General features: G+C 40.4%; 1 protein-coding gene across 1 annotated transcript in view; it reads right to left on the bottom strand.

Annotated features, from left to right (window-relative positions):
• Positions 1–13355, bottom strand: part of LOC134349733 (gamma-aminobutyric acid receptor subunit gamma-3) — a 771468-nt gene that overhangs the window by 495194 nt on the left and 262919 nt on the right. The window contains exon 4 of the mRNA XM_063054505.1: positions 7426–7646. Coding sequence (XP_062910575.1) covers positions 7426–7646 — 221 coding nt within the window. The remainder of the gene's footprint in view (positions 1–7425; positions 7647–13355) is intronic.

Raw genomic sequence — 13355 nt, 5'->3', positions numbered from 1 at the left:
AGGAGTAGGTAATCAGTCCCTCAAGTTTGCTCACCAGTTAAGATCTTTGCTGATCTGACTACAACCTCAACACTGTATTCCTCTCTTTCCATAGTAACCTTTCAGAACATCTATCTCTATCTTGAAATTTGGAAAACTGCCTTTTGAGAAAGAGGTCAAAAGACTTATGAAGTCATCTCAGTCTTGAATAGACTAGCCACTGCTTTTAAACAATGACAACCACCCCCCCCCAACCCCCCGACAATTGGTGCACTTACAGAGCTGATAGAGCTGCTGGCTCAAAATGCCAACAATCCAGGCTTGATCCTGCCCTCTGGTACTATTTGTGTGGAGACTGCACATTTTCCCGGTGGTCACATGAATTTCAGACGTGTACTCTGGCTTCCTCACACATCCCAAAAACGTGCATGTTGGTATGTTGGACACTGTAATCTGCACCCGTTGTGTAAGTGAGAGATAATGTCTGTATGGAGTTCTGAAATCATACAGAGCAGGTTGATAACACAAATGATGCATTTCACTTTGTTTCAATGTACACGTGATAAATAAATCTGAATCTTGAATCGTATGCCCATTAAGACCGCACTATCAATTTTTCATAAAATGCTATTATTTAAAATTCTCTCCACATCTTTTCAACTATTACTCAACTACACACTGGGGAAAAATTTCAGTGACCAATTAACTTAACAACCCACTCCTCTTTGGCATATGGAAGGAAGCAGATGCATCTGGAGAAAACTCACGTAGTCACAGGGAGAGCTTGCAATCTCCACACAGACAACATCGGAGGACAGGATTGAATCACGGTCTCTTGTTCTTATTATTGTCTTCACTATCTGCATTACAATGTATCTTTGCATTGACAGCAAATTTACCAGCCATACCTTCAAAGCAAATTTATTATTAAAGTACATATATATTACCATAGACAACTCTGAGATTTTTTTTGGGGGTATTCACAGGAAATACAAGAAACACACTAGAATCAATGTACGACTGCCTCCACAGGATGGACAACAACCAATATGCAAAAGACAACAACTGTGCAAACATAAATGAGATAAATACATACATGCATACGTAAATAAATACTGAGAAAATTAGTAGCAGAGTCCTTGAAAGTGCGTCCATACGTTACGTTACGGAAACAGTTCAGGGATGGGGTGAGTGAGGTTGAGTGAAGTTATCCCCTCTGGTTAAAGAGCCTGATGATAGAGAGGTAGAACCTAGTGGTGTGAATTCTGAGGCTCCTGCATCATCTTCCTAATCGCAGCAGTGAAAAAAAAGAGTATGACCTGGATGGTGGGGGTCCTTGAAGATGTATGTTTCTTTCCTGCGACAGTGCTCTATGTAGATGTGCTCAGATGTAATCAACAGTGATGATGGATTTACCCATGATGGACCAGGCTGTATCCATTACATTTTGTAGGCATTTCCTTTCAAAGGCATCGGTGTTTCCATACCAGGTCATGATGCAACCAGTCAATATATTCTCCACCACACATCTATAGAAGTTTGTCAAAATTTTAGATGACACGCTGAATCTTCACAAACTTCAAGAAAGTAGAGGCACTGCCGTGCATTCTTTATAATGGCACTTACATGCTGGACCCAGGACAGATCCTCCAAAATGATAACACTGAAGAATTTATAATAGTTGACCCTCTCTGCTTCTCAAGTCAAGTCAAGTCACTTTTTATTGTCATTTCGACCATAACTGCTGGTACAGTACACAGTAAAAACGAGACTTTTTCAGGACCACGGTACTACATGAAACAATACAAAAACTACACTGAACTACGTAAAAACAACATAAAAACTACACTAGACTACAGACCTGCCCAGGACTGCATAAAGTGCACAAAACAGTGCAGGCATTATAATAAATAATAAACAAGACAATAGGCACAGTAGAGGGCAGTAGGTTGGCGTCAGTCCAGGCTCTGGGTATTGAGGGGTTTGATGGTTTGGGGCAGGAAACTGTTACATAGTCTGGTCATGACAGCCCGAATGCTTCGGTGCCTTTTGCCAGATGGCAGGAGGGAGAAAAGTTTGTATGAGGGGTGTGTGGTGTCCTTCATAATGCTGTTTGCTTTACGGATGCAGTGTGTGGTGTAAATGTCTGTAATGGCGGGAAGAGAGACCCCAATGATATTCTCAGCTGACCTCACTATCTGCTGCAGGGTCTTGCGATCCGAGGCGGTGCAATTTCTGAACCAGGCAGTGATGCAGCTGCTCAGGATGCTCTCAGTACAACCTCTGCAGAATGGGGTGAGGATGGGGGGTGTGAGATGGACTTTTCTCAGCCTTCGCAGACAGTAGAGATGCTGCTGGGCTTTCTTTGCTATGGAGCTGGTGTTGAGGGACCAGGTGAGATTCTCCGCCAGATGAACACCAAGAAATTTGGCGCTCTTAACGATCTCTACAATGAGGACCGGCTGATAGACCTCCAGTTTCCTCCTCCTGAAGTCAATAATCAGCTCTTTGTTCTTGCTGATATTGAGTGGGAGACTTTCAATCTCCTTGATATATGCTGATTCATCACCACCTTTGATCCAGCCAATTACAGCGGTGTTGTCAGAAAACTTAAATATGGCATTGGACCTGTGCTTAGCCTCAAAGTCATAAGCATAATGTGAGTAGAGCAGGAGGCTAAACTCACAACTTTGTGGTGCATCTGTACAGATGGTGATTGTGCAAGAGAAGTTGTCGCCAATATGAACTGACTGGGGTCTACAAGTATCGTGGATTGAGTAACACAAGGACGTATTGAGGCCTACGAATTGAAGCTTATTGATTATTTCTGAGAAGATGATGGTATTGAATGCTGAGCTGTAGAGCACCCTGATGTATGCAGCTTCACTTTCCAGATGTTCCAGGCTTGAGTGAAGAGCCAATCAAATGGCATCTGCTCTTGACTTCATGTTAGGCAAATTGGAGTGGATTTATGTCGCTTGTCAGACAGGAGTTAATTTGTTTCATCACCAAAATCTCAATTTATTTTATCACAGTGGATGTAAGTGCCACTGGACGATAGTCGTTGAGGCAAGCTACTGTAGTCTTCTGAGATAATGGTATAATTGAAGCCTGCTTGAAGCAGGTGAGTACCCCAGGCTGCCAAAGCGAGAGGTTAAAGGTATCGGTGAGTACTCCTTCATCCAAGCTAATTATATAAATCGAAAAAGCTTAATATCCTAGTACCAATTCCTATGGTAAATCATTACCTGCTGAACAGAAAAGTATGTATAAAATATTTATTCCACTACATAAAAATTCACAGGAAAATGGTCCTGTCATGGCCAACAAGAATATACTGATGAATGATTTTTGATCTGGAACATGAACTGTTTCTCTTTCCACAGAGGCCTCCTGACCTGCTGAGTTTTTCCCACATTTTTCTGTTTTTATTTAAGAGCTGTCAATGTGAAGTGTAAGTCTAAAGAATTTGAAAATTTGGAATTCAGGAATAGTTGATAAAGAGAGAAAAATATATAATATGATCATGAAGCACCAGGAGACAAAAACAGATTGTGAAAAATCACTTACAGTAAAAAGGGTGAGATTAGCAAAAATATGTCAATTTTTATCAGGAAAAGGCAAGAGATATTATAACAGAAATAACGAGATAGCGAAAATACAGTATAAACAAAAGCTTCCTTACTGATGTTTTGTTGATGATAATGTTCTTCTTTCCAAACTAAATTATCAGATTGAAATCAAACGCACTATCTGAATGGAAAGATTTCCAAGCTAAATTACCAGATTAAAATCAAATACTGTATTTAAATGGGTAGATTTGAACTTACAATGCACCATAGTCCAGTAACTTTGTACTCGTTCTCTATTGTAGCTGCTGTGTTGTTGTCTTGTCTTCTATATAGAACATACTTTTAAAATATTTTCATTGTGCCTAGTTCCAGCGATTATATATGACTAGTTAAATATAAAACAGAAAAGTTTCTGCAGTACATTTTATTGAATCTTAAAACAAGTGTACCTTAAATGGCCAATTCAACAAATAACTATGAAATTTCTGCTTTAAAATATATACTCTATGCTGCTACAGTCACGCTGGTCAGTTGGTTCTGTGCTTTTCCAAATGTTCTTGCTATTTTCCGTTGAATTCTGAACAGGCAATCTCCGATTTGAATGCATAGTAAATTAACTTCAACTGCTCAATTCCTTCCTTGATAACATGTGATCTTTAAAAACCTTCAGGTTTCTCTTATAACCCAATTTTTTTTAAACTTGCTCGTTACCAGTGTATTTATAGACATGCATGACATTTCTTCTCACATGCTCTGGTGTCCTAATTTTATTTTCTATTGTCTGTTTCTGACTCACTCCTTCACATTTTTGTATGTATATTTTTCAATGCTTCGTACATTGCAAGTAATCTTGACCAAGAACCTCCCATCAATGGCAAACTGGTGTTGATACATAAGGAAAGACCATACTTGCATTGTGTGGATCTCTTGTGCCAACTTGCTCAACAGTGATGATACCAACTTCACCAGCGAGTCTTTTCTCCTTTTTAGGACAAATCATGCTGGGGTAACAGGATGATAGGGGTGGGGAGAATGCTAATAAAAATTGAGACAGCTGATGAGTCACAGTCTCAGCATAGCTGGCTATCAAAAATGTTGAAAACCCAAGTGTTTCTGAGAAATTCAGAAATATTCCAGATCTGTTTTCTTGTCAATTCCAACAAATAAGATATGGTCTCCAGAAAAACTTTTCTGTGTCTTATACAAAATACATATTCCTTTGTATAAAATCTCTAATTGATGTTAACTATTGCCTCATTACCAAGTCTGAAAGAATCCTTATACCCTAAGTAATTTTGAGAAAATCGATTTCCTATGTTAATGAATCTCCACTAAGTACTTAAAAAAAACATAAAGCATCTTTTGGGAGACGCTAATGTTAATTTTACCTCGCTCTTCACAAAGACAGCGCACAAATGATCTAACTTATCTTCTATAGTTCTATGTCAAATAATAACAATTATTTGGGATCTTAGAAAGATGTAAAGTAATCTAAAGTTCAGGTGATGTTACATATAGGAAATTCCATTAATCAGTTTTACAAGTAAACATCTATTTCATAGCAACACCACTCCCTAGACCCCAGTTTCCCCTGTACATCTGTAATTAGTCCATCAACTCCCCTTAATTTTTTGCCTCTCACCGACACCGTGGGGTAATTTACAGTGGCCAGTTAAACTATCAACATGCATTTGGAAATTTAGGATGTGGGAGGAACACAAAACACCCAAAAGAAGCCCAGGAGAATAGACAACACTGGCTATCAGGAGCAAACCAGGTCCCTGAAGCTCTAACAGCCATTCCAATTTCTTCCTACTTTTGCGTATAGTAGCCAAGCACATCCAAAAATGTAAGGTTAACATGTAGGTTGAGTTGTTGGTAAGGAAGGCAAATGACATGTTAGCATTCATTTTGAGAGGACTAGAATATAAAAGCAAGGATATATTGGTGAGAATTTTCAAGACATTGGTCAAATCACACTTGGAGAATTAAGAGCAGTTTTGCGTCCCTTTATCTAAGATAGGATGTGCTGGCATTGGAGGGGTCCCAATGAAGTTCATGGAATGATCTCAGGAATTAAAAGTTAAACATATGAAGAGCATTTAATAGTTCTGAGTTTGTACCTTCTGGAGTTTGGAAGAATGAGGAGGGATCTCATTGGAACCTGTTGAATATTGAAAGGCCTAGATAGAGTGGACATGAAGAGGATGTTTCCTATAGAGGGGGAGTCTAGAACCAAAGGGCACAGCCTCAGAATTGAGGGATGTCCTTTTAGAACAGAGATCAGGAAATTTTTTAGCCAGAGGTTGATGAATCTGTGGAATACAATGCCACAGATGGCTGTGAAGGTCAAGCCATTGGTTATATTTAAAGTGGAGATAGAGAAGTTCTTAATTAGTGAAGGCATCAAAGGCTAAGTGGAGAAGGCAGGAGAATGGGGTTGAGAGAGAAAATAAATCAGCCATGATTAAACAACAGAACAGAATCGATGGGTCGAATGGCCTAATTCCGATATTATGATTATAGTCTCTTATACTAATGAAACAATCAGATGGTGCAACTGCACTGCAACCAGAAAAAGGCTTCAGGAAAACCTGTTCTGGACCATTGGATGCAATTTTGAAGAGAACACGGAGTCTTATTGTGGCCCAGAGAAAGCTTAACAGAGATGCAAAGCAATGCTGATGGGAGCCCGAGCATCAGTGGTTTCCACCTTTATCTTGCAAAGCTGACTGATGTATCAGGATAATCTTGCATTTGAAGATCAGAGAGGAAATCACAGATGTTGCAGTCAATAACTTGGACCTGCTTAGAGTCTGCAGTGTTGTGAGCATTCTTCAGTCCAAATCAGCCTAATGTAATTTCAGGCGCTCTTGAATTGATTGTGCTATGACATATAAAAGTGACCTTTATCACTTCTGCTCAGCAAACTGATTGGTCCTAAAGAATGCCCACACACTGTGATGTCCTCATGGGACATAGAAAATGCTATTTTGTTAAACTTCTAGTTTCTGATCTAATTCCCTCGCCACTGTTTTATGTTAGAACTCTAATGAATTTCTTCACGGATTCACTAAAACCTGCTACCTATTTCGTACTTGTGAATGATTTTTCAGCACATCTCTGCTGATCTGATTAAGATCTCTACTGGAAATCAGGTATTCCCTGGAATGGTCATAGAGTGATGGAAAAATGAGTGGATGGCTCACTGTTGATAGCTAACTTCTCTGGCAGTGCTCATGCCAGACCTCTGCTGATATGTTATCTTAAGTCTTGAAAATGATACAATCAGGGATTCTTTTGACTGAGGTACATAAAGTTCTGAGCAACATCACTGCAGTACAGTACGTATAGTTTGGGTAGACTCTCCATGTCAGAGGTAGATAAAACTACAGGATGCATGTTGAGGGTAAGGGATAAGAGATTTATAAGGAAATTGTGGGGGACTTCCTTCATCTGGCTAATGGGATGTACCTGGAATACACTGCCTGAGAGAATGGTTAAAGCTGAGTGGCTGAAAACATTTAGGAAGTGTCTGGATGTGCACTTGAATTACTAAGTCATAGAGGACCATGGACCTTGTGCTGTGTGCTGGAGTTACTATGAATGGGAGCCCATTGATCAGCATGGTTGAGTTAGACTGAATGGTCTGCTTCTCTATTGTATGATTCTAATAGTCTTCTTTAACGTCATACACTGTAGATAGCAGATCCAACACCATCACAAAAAGCTGTTCCCTGCCATTTCATCAGACTCTACTGGGCACCATAAAATGGATAGAAATTCCCAGATCCAAGTTCTCCTCAGACTGGCTTTGATCATTGAAACAGGAAGGTGCCAAATCTATTACATTAGAAAATATTTTTCAACTCACCTCAAGGTGTACAAGATTTTCCCATCATTCCATATCCTAAGTAGTTGATTGGGTGTGGTGATCCAATGAGCATCAGCCATTTTGGAGTTTCTGAAGATGGTATCTGGGATCCATATGAGACCAACCATGTTGCTGTTCAAAGTGATAATTTTCATTGTACTGTTGAATCGCAGACGACTGTCAATCCAGGTTTGAGCAAAAAAGATATCAATGGTATACTCCTACAAAAAAAAGACAATGCTTGCTAAGTGCAAGAGCACAAATGAAAGATGAATGACATAGTTCAGGAGAATAATTAATGCTACTTTGCAAGACTGTCGGCTTTTGCTGTTTGACATGGAATTTCTGCATTTATTGAGTTACTTTAAATACATTTCTCTAATATGGCTGAATTTGAATGGGGAGAGGATTGGGGGTTTGTCAAAGAGCCACAAAGTCATACAGCAGAGATACAGGCCCTTTGGCCCAATTAGTCTATGCTGGCCAAGATGGCCATCTAAACTAGTCCCATTTGCCATGTAACATACATCAAAGTTGCTGGTGAACGCAGCAGGCCAAGCAGCATCTATAGGAAGAGGCGCAGTCGACGCTTCAGGACTAACATTTGTATTTGGCCAACCTTTAATATTTTGTTCCTTTTAAATTTTGTAAATGTACCAGCCTCAATCACTTCCTCTGACAACTTATTTGTATACTCTAAGTGAAAATGTTGCTTCTCTGGTTCCTATTAAATCCCTCTCATCTTATATTAAAACAATGTCTTCTCATTTTGATTCCACAACCCTATGAAGATGACTGTGTATTCACCAGATCTACACCCCTCATGATTTTACAGTCCTGTGCAAAAGTCTTAGATGCATGTAAAAAAAATTGTAAAGCAAGGATGCTTTCAAAAATAATGAAATTGAAAATTTCTATATATCAATCACACACTCAACATTTAGAAATCGGATGGTGGGGAAATTGAATAAATAGTGCCAAAAGAGAACAAAAAATAGTGAGGTAATGTATGAGTTCATTGTCCATTGAGAAATCTGATGGTGCAGGGGAAGAAGCTGTTCCTATTTACTTAAATCCCCACAGCCATCCAATTTCTAAATCAGCAATAAATCCATGAACACTACCTTACAACTTTTTAATTAGTTTTTTGCACCACTTATTTTGCCTATTATTGCCTTTGTCCGAGCTGGGGAGCAGCCAATATGTGCCAAAAGAACATCTGCAGGCATTCTGACCTCTGCAAGGGACTGGCAGTTGTTGGTGGACCTCAAAGGGCAGCTGAAATTCCCCAATCATATCGCAGCCACCACCCTATGACCAGACATTGTCCTAGTGTCTGAGTCGATTAAGCAAGTGGTGCTGCTGGAGCTGACAGTCCCACGGGAAGATAGCTTGGAAGAGGCCTTTGAAAGGAAGCTCTCTAAGTACGCAGGACTGGTCAGCAACTGTCAGCAGGCTGGATGGAGAGCGAGGTGTCTCCCAGTGGAGGTTGGTTGTAGGGGATTCATAGCCCATTCTTTAGTTAGAGCCTTCAGCATTTTGGGCATCGAGGGAGAGAGGAAGAGGAGAGCCATCTGCAGTACCACCGATGCGGCAGAGAGGGCCTCAAGATGGCTGTGGCTCAAAAGAGGGGAGCCATGGAGTCATAAGTAGCTAGCCATCTGGACACAAGCTGGGGTCTGATCAGCCCTAGCTGGGTCACCTGGAGGAGGGTGTATGATGTTGAAAGACCCGAAACACACGATGATTCCAGGAACATCACTGAAGATGTGTCCAGAAGCATCAATAGATGTATGTACATAGCAACTTAGCTATTTAATACTTAATGTAACTCAGGTTTTTCCTCTGTATTTATTTATCATGTGTTTCAGTGTACTGCTGCCGTAAAGTTAATGAATCTCACGACATATGCTGCTGATATTAAACCTAATTCTAATTCTGATTCTGATATATATAAAGTCTTCATTGTAATTGACAATTTTTAAGTATTATGTATTGCAATGTACCGCTAATGCAAAACAACAAATTTCACAACATACGCCAGTGATATTAAACCTGATTCTGATTCTGATCCTGACCTCTAAGGCACACTGTTAATCATGGACCTCCAGTCCAAAAATATAAACTTTCAACCATCTGCTTGCTACCATCAAGCCAATTGCTTTTACAATTAAAATGCTCACACAAATTCTACATGATCTAACTTCACAACACTGTACCACAATACCAAAGCCCTCACTGACATCCATATAGGCTATACCTACTATCTTGCCCACATTAACCTTCTTGGTTACTTATTCAAAAAACTCAATCAAATGTGTTTGTTGCTGTGACAGTATTTGATAAAAATAATAGGATTTCTTAAAGCCCTAAACTGATTTTAATCATTATATTAAGGATGAGGGGTAATAATTTTAATTAATGATGTTTTCTTTTATTCTGAAATCTGGACACATATCAATTTTTAACATTTAAATGTTTAAATTATTATGAAATGCTTCAATTGTCTGTTCTTTATCACCCACGGAGTTTTATGTCTCAAGACTTCTAACCCATTTTTAGCCAAACATGCCGGCCCAATTTATTACAAACCTTGCCTCTGTCAAATTTCTTAGAAAAGAGGAAGAGAAGAAGTGGCCATTATTAATAAATACAATTTTGGATGAATCCTCCAGTTAATGAGAACGACAGAAAGGATGGAAGAATGGGAGGAGCATAACTTTCAGCTGTTTCAATTCCTGACACGCTCTGTCAATTTAACAACTTTCAGCTCCTTGTTCCCATCTGGTTTATTTTCAACTCAAAAGTCCAATCCCTCCCCACAATCTCGTCCCACATATAGATGGCCCAAAAGTTCTTCACTGGTTCCCTCAAGCAGACATTTACCTAGTCTCCTCCTCTAGCCTTGCCTGGCTGAACTTGTTCTCAAACTGAACAAGCGCTCCTTTAATTCTGCTCATGTTCTCCAAATAAAGGGAGTAGCTATGACAACCCATGCGGTCCCAATACTGTGCCCATCTCTTTTGTGTGATATGTGGGATCATTCCTTTTTGAATCCTTCTCAAACTCCCGTCTTTACCTCTTGATCCAGTATACTGATGAGTTTATTAGTGCTGCATCCTGCTCACACACAGAACTAAAACGTTCAATTAACTTTGCTGCCAATTTCTGCCTGGCTCTCGCTTTCACCTGATTCATTTCTCTTTCTTTTACTGACTTGTCTATTTACAAGGGTTAGGCCTGTATACAGTATCTATCAATAGCTTATAGACTCTCTCAGTTTGCATGACCACACCTCTCCTCAGCCTGCTTCCATTCTACTAACACGGTTTCTTCACATCCACCGTATCTGGAACATAAGAACATAAGAAATAGGAGCAGGAGTAGGCCATCTGGCCTGTCAAGCCTGCTCCGTCATTCAATAAGATTATGGCTGATCTGACCGTGCATTCATCTCCACCTACCTGCCTTTTCCCATAATCCTTAATTCCCCTATTATGCAAAAATCTATCCAACCTTGTCTTAAATATAGCTTGCACTGCTTCATTGGGCAGTGAATTCAATAGATTCACCACTCTCTGGGAAAAGCAGTTCCTCTTTATCTCCATCCTAAATCTACTCCCCTGAATATTGAGGCTATGTCCCCTAGTTTTGGTCTCACCTACCAGTGGAAACAACATTCCTGCCTCTACCTTATCTACTTTTTTCTTTCTAATGAGTACAGTCCCAAGCAACTCAGTCTCTCCTCATAGTCTAACCCCCTCATCTCTGGAATCAACGTGGTGAACCTCCTCTGCAGTGCCTCCAAAGCCAGTATATCCTTCCTCAAGTAAGGAGACCAGAACTGCATGTAGTACTCCAGGAGCAGCTTCATCAGTACCCTGTACAGCATAACCTCCCTGCTCTTAAATTCAGTCCTTCTGGCAATGAAAGCCAACATTCCATTTATCTTTATTATTATGTTTTACTTATTATTTTTTCTTTCTCTGTTAGATTACTTATTGCATTGAACTGCTGCTTCTAATTTAACAAATTTCACACCACATGCCGATGATAATAAACCTGATTCTGATTCTGATAGCCCACTGCACCTGCAAACCAACCTTTTGTGATTCATGCACAAGCTCTCCCAAGCACAGCAGCATGCTGCAGATTTACCATTTAAATAATAATTGGCCTTTCCATTTTTTCCTTCCAAAGTGGACGACCTCGCATTTACCAGCATTGTACTCCATCTGCCAGACCCTTGCCCACTCACTAAACCTATCTATATCTCTCTGCAGACTCTCCGTATCTTCTGCACCATTTGCTTTTCCACTCAATTTAGTATCATCAGCAAACTTAGATACACTAGACTTGGTCCCCTTCCAGATCATTAATGTATATCGTGAATAGTTGCGGGCCCAGCACCAATCCCTGTGGCACACTGCTCACCACTGATTGCCAAACAGAGTAACATCCATGTATCCCAACTCTCTGCTTTCCATTAGTTAAACAATCTGTCCTGGCACAGATTACACCAGCTGTTTCCAATATGTCTTGTTTGTCCCCTCTATGGTTTTCTGTCCACCATAGTAGATACTGCCCTCACAGTCAAGTCTTCCCCATTTTGCATATTTCTGCTGTAAGCTCCTCTCCTTCTGCTCAGGCTTTCTAATCCCATCCCATCTTCACATTCAATGGTTATCCTCCATTGTTCTTGATGCTGCCAAGAAGATGCAAAAGCTAATCATATTCTCCCCCTTAAATATTCCTGCAAAATGATCTGATTCCTCCCCCCTTCCATGTCTGTCTACCCCACACTCACTCCTCTTTTTCATGATACCATCCCAAGTAACACAGGAGATACACACAAGAGATCTGGTAGATGCTGCAAATTTTGAGCAACACACACAAAATGTTGGAGGAGCTCAACAGGTCAAGGGTGACCATGGAATGAAGGGAAAGAGGTGGGGAGCCAAAGTGAAGTATTCTGGGGGGAAAACTCACCTCATTCCTGAATTCTAGAGGCCCTCTCACTCCTTCGCTTCTCCTCTCCTGCCCTCATGACTTGTTCATCGCTTCCTTCAGGTTCCCCACCTCCTTCCCTAAGTTCCATGCCTATTGTCCTCTCCTATCAAAGCCTAATGCGTGTTCAGTCCTTTACCTCTTCTGTCCATCACCTGCCAGGTTTTCACATCCTCTGTCCTCCACCACCCACCTTTCCCCTGACCTGGGTCTCAACCATCACCTGCCGCTTGTATTCCACCCCAACCCCTGCCTTCTTATTCTAATTTCTGCTTCCTTCCTTTCCAGTCCCGAAGAAGGGTCCTGGCCCAAAATGTTGACTATTTATTTCCCTCCATTGATGCTGCCTGAATCACTATCCTCCAGCATTCGGTATCAGGAACACAGCAGGAACAGTTTTGCCCCTTTACATCCCCACCTTCTACATATCCAGTGTCCCAAACACTCTTACTGGGTAGTTCACTTCGGCAATTCTTCCCATTCAGTTTTGGGTTGCTAGTTTACAGAACACCACTATTCAGTCTGCAAGGCTGACATTGAGCTTCACCTGTCATTTTAATTCACCAACTGATTTCCATTCTCATCTCACGGTCCTTTACTATGGCAGGGCTCAATGTAAGTTTAATGGGTAGCACTTTGCCTCCTATTAAGAACACTTTGCCGCTTTACAGACTTCAGGACAGAATCAAGTATATTCAGGTAATCATCAATTCCAAGTTCAAAGTACATTTATTATTAAAAGTATGTATGCTGTATACAACCTTGAGATTTGTCTCCTTACTGGCAGCCACAAAACAAAGAAGCCCAACAGAGCCCATCAAAAACAAAAGAAGACAGTCAAGTACCCAGCGTGCAGAGAGAGAGAGAAAAAAAAAATCGCCTAATAAAAGCAAGCAAACAGTATTCAGAACAGTAGTTCACAA

The sequence above is a fragment of the Mobula hypostoma genome, chromosome 7 (genome assembly GCF_963921235.1).
Source record: "Mobula hypostoma chromosome 7, sMobHyp1.1, whole genome shotgun sequence".
Lineage (NCBI taxonomy): Eukaryota > Metazoa > Chordata > Chondrichthyes > Myliobatiformes > Myliobatidae > Mobula > Mobula hypostoma.
The sequence above is the reverse complement of the archived record's forward strand: the minus strand, read 5'-3'. Positions and strand labels throughout refer to the sequence as shown.